At 30.6% G+C, this 14,808-nt stretch overlaps 1 protein-coding gene across 1 annotated transcript; it reads right to left on the bottom strand.

The window, feature by feature from the left end:
• Nucleotides 1-3,971: 3,971 nt before the first annotated feature.
• Nucleotides 3,972-6,810, bottom strand: LOC9322546 (WRKY transcription factor 6). The gene is made up of 6 exons (XM_021035785.1): nucleotides 6,083-6,810; nucleotides 5,810-5,911; nucleotides 5,573-5,719; nucleotides 5,164-5,478; nucleotides 4,957-5,070; nucleotides 3,972-4,843 (listed from the first exon to the last, which is right to left on the bottom strand). Exons 1-6 carry the CDS (start codon nucleotides 6,446-6,448, stop codon nucleotides 4,226-4,228), a joined length of 1,662 nt encoding a protein of 553 aa, XP_020891444.1. The 5' UTR covers nucleotides 6,449-6,810; the 3' UTR covers nucleotides 3,972-4,225.
• Nucleotides 6,811-14,808: the final 7,998 nt, after the last annotated feature.

The raw sequence follows: 14,808 nt of genomic DNA, 5'->3' as shown, positions 1-14,808 counted from the left end.
AGTGTTTAAACACCAGATTCTGAGAAAGACCACAACGGTTTCATTATCGAGGAAATATTATGCAGCCACGACATTAAAGTGGGACCTACCTAAGTTTCGTTTTGATCTAAGCCGTTGAAATTTAATAGGCTAAAGGTTTTTGACCGTTGACGTTGTGATAAGATATGACCCACCAACTTTTGTTGGTAAGTTGCTACACTCGAGGTTATAATTTTGCTCTTTCGGATCTTTATAACTGTTTAATTTAAGTTAATTAGACAATTTTATAATTTTTAAATTTTTAGATTGGTTTTTCTTGTGTTGATAAGTTTCTAGATTTTCAATTTTTTTAGAAAAAAAAAAAACATAGTTGAAGAAAGTTAACAAAAAAAAGTCATGTCTAGAGAGTTTTTAAGCACGGAAACTTTGACATTCAAAAAAAAAAAAACACTTTGACATTACCAATTACATGTAAATATGTAAATCTAATCAACTGAGAATTTCTCAGTATTTATCATAAGACTCAAAACCATTTAACTTCCGTAAATTCGCATCAGAACTCATGTTTATATAGTTTCTCTTTTCATGGGCCTTAAAAGCTCATTATCTATACTTGTAATGGGAAATGCTAGTTGTGTCTTTTAGATTTGGACAATGGAGACATGTTCTCTGTCCAGGTTTGGCAAAATACTCTTTCTAATATATAATATGGCTCTTGAATTATAAACATTTGACACATTACAAAATGGAATGTGGCAAATATTTTTCTAATTGTTTTTCTTCTTTGTAGATGATTTTGTATACTTTCATTTTTGAACCGTTTCCACAAGTTTTTAAGACATCAAAATTTATCCAGTTTAGGTTATTTTGTGATTGTTTAAACATTGATTATTTATTGAGAAGATGAGAAAATGAGAAGATGAGAAGTATTTTTTGAAAAAAAAAAATTGATTATTTTGTTTGAGAATATGAGAAGTCTCGAAGGCTAAAGAAGAAAGCCAAAAAGAACCATGAAGTAATTTCTTGATCTCTTCCTTTCTTATGTGCAATTTGGATGTAAAAGAAAATGTGATCCACCGGAATCCATGATCATATCATGTGAGACCAATATTTGTATCCTATTCCCAAGCTCCTCTTTTTTAGCTTATTTGTTTCTCATATAATACCTTAGTTTTTATCTTTATAATAGTGGTGTATTTCCAAGTGTGTTCGATTCTGAAAATTTCTACTTCCAAAGATATGTGTAGAAGAAATTCATACCAGGATACCTCATTCATGAGGATAACCTTCTCACATTCATATCCCAACGTTGGGAAGAATCTCTATACCCTTACTTTATAAAAATGAGCTTTGGTTCTCCTTAACAATAAAGGGACTATCATGTAGTTGTGTCTTTAGTATTCGTTCCAACCTAAATACACAAAGAAATTACGATGATGCAAATGAGTTTATCACAAAGCCATACTAGTAACCAATAACCATCATTACAAAATGGAAGTCATAATATTATACAATATTTTTCCATAAATTCTATTGGATAACAGATTTATCATTCATGTAGTTCAGCTAAACCTAATTGTTTCATGTAAGTTTAGACCAACGTTTATGGATCCAATTTTAGTCTACCTCGAACTTTTCCTTGAAAAATTCAGCATTTGATATCCAAATTTTTGATTAATTTCGAGAGTGATTAGATCTTTAATTAAATAGTTTTTTTTTGCAAACCTACAACGATAAGCATCAAAACGAAAATCGAAGTGATTAAGCGGGCACGCGCAACCATAATGAATAAAACGACTGCTATTAATCAACGTGCCAACTAATATATTTGTATTACCAATAGACTTATACTCTTTTACCAACCATATTGTAACAACCAATTAAACGTCTTGATTTAGGAAGAGTCCTAAAGATGGACGAATGGGTTAAAACAAGTATATGACCACATGCAGACATGTGACTCAACGACTCCCTTTTCAAAAGTCGTAGAGAAGTCTCTCTTCTCGACCTCACGTAAACCATATGAATATCTCATAACTTCCAAAATTAAAATGGTAAATAATTAACGGCGGCTTTATAAATCCATGACTTTGCATTTTCTTGATGTCATCTAATTTATACTCCCTCTATTTCAGAATATAGGATGTTTTAGAGTTTTTATTTTGTTTCAAAATATATGATATTTTGCAACTTTCTATGCAGTTTTAAATGTATTTGATATTTTATGGCTGTTTGTATTCTGCAGTCTTTTCTCTAATTGATTGAATTTTTAAAACCAAATATTAAATGATACTAGTTTTAAGAAAGCAAAATAAATTTTCTTAAAATGTGTGATTTCAAACAAAACTTCATATATTTTGAAACAGAGGGAGTATTTTATATACTTAACATTTGACGAGCAGTTTACCCATATTACTTTTTTTTTAAGAAACACGGAGTAATTAACAGCTACTCGTTTTTTTATGGCGGTTTTTAAAAAATACCATTTTTATGATCCCATTTTTCACATATTCTACTAAGGGAAAAATTATTCAAAAAATACCATTTTATAATCCGTATTCTAAAACTTTGTAAAATCCTTTAAAACTTTATAAATATTGTATAACATTCGTTATAAGATCTTTAAAAAATTACGAATATTATTCGTTGGTCAACTGCTAATACAAATATTTTTAAAATCATTAATTAAAAAATTATAAATATGTAATTTTATTATTTTTAAATAGTAAAAAACTAATTCAGTAAAATTTTATAAACTCATATTTTTCTAAAATATGAACAATGAAAAAAAAACTCTCTATACATTTATAAATATATTAATATCACTATAAATTAATAAAATATTATGATTGTGACATTTTCAATTTATATAAGTACAATTATAATTTACTTTTGTAAAATGAAACAAATTAAATTAAAACGTCAATTATTTTAATGGGGATGTACTCAATATAGGTTAGGATGCCAATTATTTAAATGTTTTGTTTTTGGGTTCATGATATGCTAATTCAACTTTGTTTTGTTTTTTTTTGTCAACAACTTATATTAATATTGCTAATTCAACTTCGTTTCCAATTAGAGTTCTGTGAGCTTTTTATTGGACAAAAACATAAAATCTTATAAGGTTTATCTCCTGGAAACAGAAAAAAAAAAAAAAACAATTACTACAAGATTAAAACTGGAACTATAAAAAAAAAATGAGAGTAGGTCCTTTAACAAAAAATAATAAAAAAAAAAAATAATGAGAGTAGGAGTCTAGGAGAGGCATCTCGGATCGGAAGCAGATTAAAAAAAGTGTAATATACTTGGTTTTTAGTGCAATTTAAAATTACGCATACTCGTATTTATTTAAACAAAAAAAAAAAAAGGCATTATCGGCAAATCATGACCCCACGTCAACTAGAGTTGCACGGAAAGTCAACAACGTACTTTTGCGTATCGCTTCCTTCCAAAGCTTAAGATATTATTCCATCATTTGCAATATTATTACTCCACAGATTTTAATTACTTATCAAAATTTTTTAATTAATTTTTAACAAAACTATATCGACTACAATTATTAAACTGTTCCCACTCCGTAGTATTTCAATAATCTTGGATTCGCGTTCGGCTTTTCTTTTCTATTTACTTCATAGAAATGGAGAAATTGACTACCTAAACTTTACTTTATATTGTTGCCTAAACTTTTGGTCACCTATTTCAGTTTATTTATTTTCACAGTTTTATGTCATTCAACTCGTAGTTTCTAGGAAGTTGTCTCTCGTTGTTAGCAAATATTAAAGTGTACAGATTTTTAGGTGACTTAATTAGACAGCAATTACGTGTCAAATTGTTATGGCAGCATTTATTGACCTTGCAATTATTATATACATATATGGATAATAAAGGTGTTATTAAATTTTCAATAATTAAGTGTCATTATGTAGGACACTTATTTGATGAAATCTCATTATCTTATTGAAGGAACGGCCAAACTATTAGGTTTCTATATCGGCGCTCACATGTGATGTATATATTACACTCAAAAGAAATGTCAATATTACAGCTTTAAAGGCAATGCTAACTAAGTTACGTAACAATTTTTTTTTAATGAAATTAAATTATATATTTTTTTCTTTTGTATATTTACTGGAATTTTGGTACGAAACAGAAGAACAAATGTGAATCAATGAAATAAACTCTCTGTTTCCTATAACCCAGTTGAAAAAAAATGTAGATGCCAAAAAAAAAAAATTGTAATATTTTTCTATTGACTTTTGTTGTTTCCTTGGCCGTCGTGGTGGTTCGAACCATTGATCATAGAAGAAATAACGGCTGCAAGAGCCGCCGTGAAATTCGGGTCAGCTGTGAGTGCCGTTATTGTATCAGCCACCGCGTGTGACTGAGAAAACGCTGCCGTCGAGGGAGAGCCACCGGAGAACTGCAGCCCTGAGAACTTGGATTGGTTATACAATGCCTGACCTATTACATGAGGTAGCATACCCGGGGGTAAATTCGTCATTTGCTGTTGCGGCCGTTGCATCAATGAGTTTTGGTTGTTGTTGTTGCTGGTGGCGGCTGCCGAAGAGGAAGGGTTGGAACCATTAGGAGGCGGTGGTGAGTGGGTGAGGTCTAATGTGACGGTGGGAAACGGGGCGGAGGCTGAGATTGTGGCCATGCTTGTGGAGCAAGGAAGAACAGCCCTAGCTAGTAAATTTGTAGGGTTCATCATCCCATCGTGACTAGACATTGATCCGGATAGCAACATGTTAGCCGCAGCCGTGGTGGTAGAAGCCATGGCTACCGCGGCTGGAGGTAACGGATGGTTATGGTTTCCCTCGTAGGTCGTTATCAGAATTGATCTATCTTCCGCACAACGTTGAACCTATATATATCATTGTGGACCAAACGTATTAGCCAATAACGTATATACATTAAAATCTCTAATGTTTTAAATCAAGAATATTTAGTCCAATGGTTTAATCTTTTGAATCGTACTTGTTTGCGAACGGGACAACCCGTGGCCATCGTGCAGCGGTAATATGCCCGCGGACAAGGATTTCCTTTGGCCATCTTCTGGCCATACTTTCTCCATTGACATCCATCGCTTATCTATAGAAACATGAAGTACAAACATAATTAATCTCTAAAGCATATTATTTTTGATGTAGTCCAATAAAATCTTCTATAAGTAAATCAACTTACCATGGGAGCTTCCGATCGGGCACGAACCGAGACACGGGCTTTCCTCATCGTAGCTTCGGCGGATTGATCAAATGTCGTCGGGGTAGTAGAATTCACCTTCTGAATTTTGTTGGACTCGGTTTCGGGACTTTCTTCACGCCCAAGTCTCTTCCCGTTACTACGCCTCTCGGCTGCAGAAGAACCGCCCGAACGAGTTCTATCTTCGGATGAAGAATTCGATACATCCTCGGCCTCACCCACTGCTCTCGTAGGGCCTAAATCAATAAATTGCCTCGGTACTATTGTCTCCTCAGGTTTCTCAGCAGCCTCTATTACCTAATCATATAGGTTCACCAAACTTAATTGCCTGTTCATGTAGGGTAAATTCCATTTACTTGTGGTACGGTTAATCAATCAAATAATTATTTACCTTATTATTCTGTTGTTGTTGTTGCTGCATTAGTGAAACAAGATGCATCTGAAGTGAAGTGTAACTGTTGCTCACTTGTGTAAGCAATTCTCTAAGCTTTTGATTGTCCATTGTCATTTTCTTCAACTCATCTTGTAACTTAACCAACTGTGATACAAATAAATCAAAATATTAATCAAACCGGTTCAATTATTCATCTATTAATTACTACAAAATGTAAAATAAACCTAAACTTACCTCATTTTTCGCACGCTTATCTTCCATTTCAGAAGATTCTCCATCGTCGATCATTGACTCATCACTCTTTGTATTACCCGTTGTTCGAAGATTCAACCCGGTCTATAACAAATTAAAATTCAATAAAAAAAAAAAAAATTAGAAATCAAACAAACAAATTTGATATTTCTATTTGATTTTCAAATTTGAACCAAATTATTACACGACCAGACTAATACATAACATTAGTAAAAAATTTATATTTCATATGATTTATCGAAAAGTCGTACTTACATTTACATCCGTTCGATCATCTTGTTCTTCCTTCTTAACACGAAACCCGTCTTCGTCTTCACGACAAACCCTAGATTTCTTGTCGGAGAAGAAATCCACCTCGCCGGGAACTTCACGGTCATTATCTCCGACGACGCCAGATGAAAAATCATTATCTTCACGATCACGAATACCGGAGAGACTCACGGGAAACCTAAATTCACTACCGTTGGTTGATATTTTCGTCTTCTGATCATCATCTTCGTCAATTCTAGACATCGTCAAAGGATTTGAGAAACGTCGGTGATTGTTATGAGTAATACGATTAGGGTTTAAAAGATCGAGAGAAGATGAATCAAGAGTGAGACCAGACCATCCTCTGTCCATATATAGAAGAAGAAGAAGAAGAAGATCACGAGATTAACGAAAGGAGATTAAAGATTTTTAGAGAGAGATCAGAAAATGATATTATTGTTTTTGGGTTTGGTTTAAAGAGAGAGAGAGATTAAGAAAGAGTCTGTGAAGTCTTCTGCCAGAACATAAGACTCTCCTATAAAAAGGGTTTGGGACGTGGACCGATTTATTTTTTCTTTCGTCATATTTATTTTTTCTTTTTAAGTTATGAACTTTGATTTATTTTCCGGAGACTTTTTAAAAAAATTCTTAGGAGATTTACGTCAGATCCTGCGTCATTGCCCGGTTACGACCCGACCCAGAATACACCTGGATTATAAGCCCGTTTCATTTTCATTGAAACTAGATTTTATCCCGCGGTACAGCGCAGATCGATTTTTTTATAACTAAAAAATTATTTAGCAAAATTTTAAATTGTATTTGTTTTGTTAATATTGTTTATTTTGTTTAGTGTTTCTGATTTTATAATTAAATTTTGATTTTTAATTCTAGGATTTCATCCGTAGTATATTGTTTAATATTAATATCGACCTAAATCCGTTGCACCATATAATCCCGTCCCGTGAAATTAAACATCATCATTTGCTAAATATATATCCCTAAAAATTAATTTTTATTATATGAAAAAGAAGTAGAAGAAATTGTAGTATCAACATTCCCGATTTTTACATCACTCGTTACTATTAATTTTTTTTTTTTGCAGATAAAAATCAGAAGTTAACTGAGTCGAGATTTTTAAAAAAATTGTGTAGAGATTTTTGGTTAATTGTTGAGAACATATTTGATTTCAAAATCTTTACTTAAATAGATAACGAAAGATTTTGTAGAGATTTTTGCTAAATATATGAGAAATGAATACTAATGGCATGTCATTGTAATTAATGCTAATGGCATGCCATTGTAAATACTTCTCTTTAAGATTTACTTGCTAATTGTGCTCCAAAAATGTATATATAGATCGACAAAAAAAAAAAAAAAATTCATTTGCTATATATTTGGGTTGACGAAAAGGAAAAAAGAAAAAGAAAACAAGTTTGTTTGGGACTACATATATGTATTGTTAACCATTTAAAACAAACAATAGGACAACTATTTCAAAACAAATAGAGAGTGCACCATTTTGGATTTACGATTTAGTTTTTAGGGTTTATAATTTTTTTATTACAGTGTAAGATTCATGTTAAGGTTTAGTTTTCATAAATTTTTATACTATATTAGTATCTACTAATTTTAGCATATATTGCATATTTTCTTACAAATCTCTTTTATTTTCTTACGTCAAACTTCTACATTATTTCTCTTGCCAACAACTTATATATACAATAATTAAAGACTACTAGTAAACAACTTTTAATTTTTAAATAAGATTAAATATAAAGATCCCATTATTTAAATATGTTTTATATTTAAAATGGTTAAAGTTTATTTCAAAACATTTTTCTATTTTTAAATTATATAATAGTTATTAATATCTTCTGTTATTATATATGTATAATGTTTAAAACAAAGTTTTTTCCCAAATAAAAATTGAAATTGTTTGATTCGATGAATAGGATAAAATTGTATCATGAAACGAGTGAAAACATAAAATAGGATTTTATAAACGAGCGAACCTCCGTAGAAGTCTATCTCCACTACATGCCGAAGTCGAGGCCCTTCTCTGGGCGATGAAGTGTATGATTGGTGCAGATAATCAAGAGGTAGCGTTCTTTACAGACTGTTCAGACCTGGTGAAGATGGTGTCTTCTCCAACCGAATGGCCGGCGTTTTCAATGTATTTGGAGGAATTTCAGAGCGACAAGGAGGAGTTTTTATCTTTCTCTTTATCTTTAATTTCTCGTAGAGCTAATACTAAAGCGGATAATCTGGTACGAAAAAGTTCGTACAGAACCGCTTTATATCACATATATAAATAACATTCCTCAGAAATGAGTCTTTTAAGTTCTAATTAATTTTGGATGACAAAAAAAATAAAATAAAATAAAATAGGATTTTATAAGTTAACTCACTATAAATATCTTATAACTAGTTTAACTACAACTATCTACATATACATTTTTATAGTATTTTTTTGCTTTAATTCTTTTGGATCCAGGTTTGACCCGGGTTTTAGTCTATTCGGATCTTGGATTAGCAATTTAAGGGATGTTGTCTTAATTTCAAACTAATAAATGAAGCCATGTTGTCTTAATATCTTTCATATTAATGACCCTAATAAATAGCCGATTTTAATGGAAAATCGTTTTCATATTTATGCTCATAATAAATGTCCAGATTTTAACAATATATACATATATTATGAAATTATAAAGAAAAAACGTATTTATTTTTTTAACAGTATATATATATATTATTTTAATAAATTTGTTTAATATTTTAATAATAAGCTATGTCATTTTTCTTTTACAATAACAGATTAAATATAGGCAATTGCCCATATAAATTGCAATAAATTTAAAATCAAAATAACAATCTATATATATATTTTTGCAGGGGTTTTTGCTTTTAATAATTTGGATCCGGTTTTTACTCGGTTTTACTATATCCGGATCTTGGATAAAACATTTAAGGAAATCTAAAAAAACCGTCATTAATGTAGATACTTACACATATATTTCGGTATAAGCATATTCCAAAAATCTCTCCTAAATCAAAGATGTTACGTTCAAAAATTGTTGCAAAAAATCTCTACCATTGGCTGTCATCCCAACTAATTACTCATAATTATCTTTCTTATATATTTTTTTTTTTCGAGATTTGCAAGAAAATTACTCAATTCCAAAAATAAAAGATTTTGAAGATATTGTTACTTGATCAGCAAGATTTTAGGAACTCACTCACCCAAAACCCTATAGTATTCTCAAAACATTATAAATACCTTTCATTAGTCTAATAAAAACTCACCAGTTTTACAGAAAATGTGAAATCGCAGAAGTGATGCAATCTGTACGGACTCCGGGAAGAGCTAGGAGACAGTGGTGAACCGGGATCTAAACCTCGCCGACGATGTGAAGATGGTGACGAGGAGGAGATCGTAATTCTTTAGGTTTCGATTGGCAAAACAAGACGATCGGCGATCCAAAGCTCCACCGCCTGAAACGCAACATCGAATTGATCACACCGAATATCTTCAGATTTCGAATATGCTTTTCCGGTGGTAGCTTCAAAAATACACGCCGAGAACTCCTTGATACGCTACACGGAGAGTAGATCCATGCGTTTTGCTGTAGCTTTGAAGAAACAAGGCTCAGATCGACGGAGCCGTTACTGTGACCGTTAACGACGGAGTTTGAACTTTCCGTTTCTAAGTTTTTCATTTTGGGTATATGAGAGAGTTGAATAAAAACAATTTGGGCTCTGTAGATCTTTACAAAATTGGTAGACATGATTCTTTGTTATTGGGTTCTAATACTCTATGTGTTTATTTTTTCATTATGTGAACTAATGAAAGTTGCATACTTAATTTTTTTTTCATGGCAGTTCTAAACATATTATTTTTAATATTTGTGATTATATAACAATAATAGGTTAGTGTTAATTACATGGATCATTAAGGTTTGAATAGTGATAAAATAATTAGAAAATACAAATAAAATAACAAGGCCGGTGCAAAACTATTAATTCAGACCTTAATTATCGGATCAGTTCAAGCTTTAACCCATGTCTTTTTTCTGAAATTGCTAAAAATAAGTAATGTTCTCAAATAAATTCAAATATCAAATTTTCATAAATACATTAAATACGTAAGATTTAAAATTATGGAGCAATCTTTTCTAATTAAATTCAAAAATTTCTAATTCAAAAATTTCTAATTGATATATTTAAATTTTTTGGCTTTTGTTTGCCCATTTAGCTATGGTTTTTGAGTTTTTATAAAATAGTTTTAAATATTACGGGACGAATTGTATGACACAGGTTTGGTTAGGATTGATATTAATATAAATTTAAAATATCACTAATATATCGCTATAACACATATTAAATCCTCATTTTATTATTTAAAATTTAGCATACGGTATACCGCGGGTAAAATCAGTATAAGACGGGTTAAATCAGCATCTTATTCAAAATCATACAATTGAATCTATTGTTTTTATACTACGTCTATCTATAAAATTTCAATTTTTGTAATAAAATTTCGTCTCACGGTGTATTATACATTTAAATTAAACAAAAAAATAGTATATATCTATAGAATATCTTAAAACAAAATTTAATAAATTTTTCTAATAAAAATATAGACCCGCGGTGTACCGCGGGTTATGTTATAAAACAAAAAAATATCGTAAAATTGATCGTATACTATTCCACTGTAGAACGGATTAAATCTAGCGGATTTCTCATTTGACACTTCTAACATGATGATCCAATCAATCGGTTACTTTTATTAAATTTTGATGTCGAAATCACGAGAAAATGGTTATGTGGCGTAATCGTCTTGAGACTATTAAATTGATGTGAAGAAAGAGCATTGACTAGTTCTCTTCTGTTTGATCAAACGGACGAAAAGTTTGATCCACCGCTCCGTTTACTGCGGCGCGTTCCACGTGATTATACCTTTTTCTTTTTCATTTTTTTCTAAGTTATTTATTATTAAATTATTTAGCAAAATACAAAAACAGTTGGATAAAAAGAACTGAGTCAACGATTTTGACGGCCCGGCTTCTTATAGTCTGACTGGTGACCGGTTGAGCCGGTCGTTAGGTCTTACTTCCGTGGGCGGCCGGGCCCCACTCATGTAATAATTTATTTTTTGACTCATTTTTCTTTGATATATATTAATAAAGATTAGCACCTAGTTTCTTACTTTTTTTGAAGTAGACCTCGTTCTCTAAATACAACGTCGAATTTATATATATTTGGACAAAGTCGATTATATTATGTTTAGTTGCTTGTCACCGACTTAATTTTTGTTAATCATGGTTACCACATGTGATTTGAAAAATTCATGTACTTCGTTAAAAAAAAATCATATGAAGTACAGATATTTTTTTTTATAAATTACAAGAACCTAATAATAGTACATGTTTTAGGTTTGGGATAAAAAATAAAAGAATGGTAAACTTTTAGATTTTAAAGTATATATTTTCTTTTTGCTTTTATCATATTAGAAATGATACAGTCTATTGACTTTTTCTATCACCTATAAACGGTTTATTATGCTCTTCCATTATGTAAATACATCTTTCACAACACATGTACGTATCTATAATTAACGATGTACTAAATTTAGGTTGGACAATTTTAACACAAAAAAGCATAACGAATGAGTGTATTTTATAAATTTGTTCTTTAGCCTATATTGATCAATCATTGATCAAAATATACAAAGAAATGGTGCAACAATTCACCTTCAATCGCGTTGATATTGCTTCTATCTTGTCCCATTGGCTTTTCAAACACTACTTTCTTTGTCTAACAAAAGAAATAAGAGGCGACACGGCCTTATTCCGTGCAACCATCTGATATAAATTATTGAAAAATTAATTCGTAATAAAGTGATATATCTCCATTCGATATATTAGAACTCTCTACGGTTACAAATGCTATTTCGACGATTCTTTCAACTTTCAAGCCAAGGGTGATCGATATATCATATCTTTTCTTTTTGTCTTTCTTTGTTTCGTTCTTTTTGTATATAAACTCACTTTCTTTTGATCAATGAATGAAACATCTCATCAAAAATATTTATATACAAAGAAATAACACATTCAATTAAATATTCTATATCTCTCTTGATAAGATGTGTTGCCCTATTATAAGAAAAAAAAAGTTTAAATTTTGGTTGGTGGTTAGTTATGTTGGTTATAGTAATGATTTTTTTTTTTTGTTAAAGCTATATTAATGTCACAAATTTACAGTATATCATTTGTTATTTTTTGGACCTAAAGTATTATATGTAATAAAATATAAAAAATTAAGTATTACAAAGTTGTGAACAAATAAAAATGTTTGATAGCTTTAACAAAAAATAAAAATGTTTGATAGATTAAAGAAAAAGAAGCTTACGAGCTTAGAAATATAGGCTATAAGATTTAATTTTACTGTTGATTTATTTTGTTATGGTTTCACCGCCAAGTCTGAAAATTAAAACAGTGGGAATGATTACAAGTTTGCAACATAAATCACCAACCAATTGAGATATGTAACAAAAAAAAAAAAAAAAAAAAGCAGATAGCCTTGTCAAATGAATTAAAATAACTAAATGGTGAAGAAACGTGTCACCTTATTTTGACATGATCTTATAATTTAAAGTTTGAGAAGATAATAAAAAAAAAACTAAATTTATTTGAGTCCACACACGTAGAAAATATGAGAGCCAAAGAGATAGAGAGATCTTGTTTTTTTTTTTTTTTTTTAAAATAAATTATAATTAAAATTTTAATAAAAGCCTTAACGGGCTCCCACGTATTGACAAGATAGATGTGTAGATCTGTTTGACTGTCTACCGGAACGACCGAGTCATTAGCTTTGACATTTTCGCCTTTTTAATTCTCTCTCTCTAATCACATTAAAAAATAATTAGATTACAAAAAATCTCATTTTCTTTTCTTCTGACCTTTTTGGCACTTTTCTCCGTCCCTCGTGTTAATATTACCTGTCTTGTGGGCAACTAATTATTTATTTATTTTTTCACCTAATATTTTCCTCCATAATTTTGAAAATAAGCTCACGGATTCTCACGATGCATTTATGTTTATCTAAAAAAATTAATCTGCATCTCACAATAAAAAACATCTTTGGTTCATATTGATAGAATTATTATACTCTAGATCGATTTATAGTTCCACAAATCTGCTTCAGTTTATTAATGTAGGTCAATTATTTCTTCAATTACAAGTTTGTTTGTTTATTGGTAATTTTTTATTTTATAAAGGTTTCTTCATCATCAAGAACTCTTCATGTCTACAGTACTTGCCGTAGATAAACTTAATTAGAAAAAAATAATCAATGCGTTCTATAATTTGATTAAATTAAGCCACGATTAAGTTGCAGGATTATATATTTAATTCATTCACATTTAAGACTGAGGAAGGAGCCAAGAAAGCGTGTAAGATGTCAAAAACAGGTCCACTAAAAATTAAAAGTAATTAGAGATCAAAGTCCTTAGGGACGAATGATATATATACAATTTTTTTCCCAAAAAAAATTTAATGAGTTGAAGAAAAATAGAAGAAAATCTGCAGAGCTGTCTGAGATTTGCATTGACCAACATGATACTACACAACGTGGCCGAGTTCGCATGACGTAGAAATCTTGTGGACATAAGTTTTGGTTTTACAAGTACATCATCTGACTATTGATGCTTTTCACACTTTAATATACTTCTTCTTCTTTTTAGTTGATGTTTTAGGAAAATAAAATTATTTTAAATTAAATAATATTTCAGTTTTCAATATAATATTAATTATTTTTTTATTTTTTTGAGGATTTGTATTCTACAATTTATTTTTCTTTTCATTGCTTAGATAATAAATGATTTTAAGTTTATAAATAAATAAAATTAAATAATTTCTTAATGGGTGTACAAAAACCTTTTTTTTTTGTCATCTGGAATTATATTGAAATTTTGTAGAAACCAAAAAGTTACAACAGGCTACACTAAGTCAAAGACAAAGGAACTAGTTAGCCTAAACTACCATCATCTCCACAACCAACCCAGAGAGGTCTATACAAAATAATGCTCTCACAGCAAATGGAAACACTTAAACCACAACCAAGACTTTAGTTATCAAAAAAAAAAAAAACCAAGACTTTAACCAAAAATGATCTCAAACTCTGAGCATCATACCAACAAACAAAAACTCACACACAAACAGAAGACAAACCTTTCTCATCAAAAAAGACACGGTTTAACCAAATCGGATGTCCAACAGCCACAAAAGATTGGCTTCTCGAGTCCCCTGTTACACTTTGGGCAATGAGGTTTGCTCCTCTGTTTGCTGCAGCAACTTCCAGTTCCATCCTCCACTCCAAAAACGGCAACAGAGAACGATTTAAGGCAATGGCTTGAGCTTTGAAAGAAGGCCAAGCAGAAGGTCTCAATACTGTACCAACCAGGGACTTGTCTTGAAAGGCAAAGATAACTTTATCAATTTTGTGACTTGTCATACTTTCCATAGCCCACAAAATGCACCTGAGCAAAGCATCTGATTTATTAAGGATAGAGATAAAGGATCTTGTACTATGCATTAGAGCCTTTCCTTTATCATCTCTTAATACCCAAGCTCCACCAGCACCTTATACAAAAACCTTATACACCAAATTAAAAAAAAAAGGATAAATCTGTGTCATATTTAGTTCTGTACTTGTTTTTATGACATCTTTCTGTA

This window comes from Arabidopsis lyrata, assembly GCF_000004255.2.
Source record: "Arabidopsis lyrata subsp. lyrata unplaced genomic scaffold ARALYscaffold_2, whole genome shotgun sequence".
Lineage (NCBI taxonomy): Eukaryota > Viridiplantae > Streptophyta > Magnoliopsida > Brassicales > Brassicaceae > Arabidopsis > Arabidopsis lyrata.
This window is presented reverse-complemented; position numbering and strand designations above follow the sequence as displayed.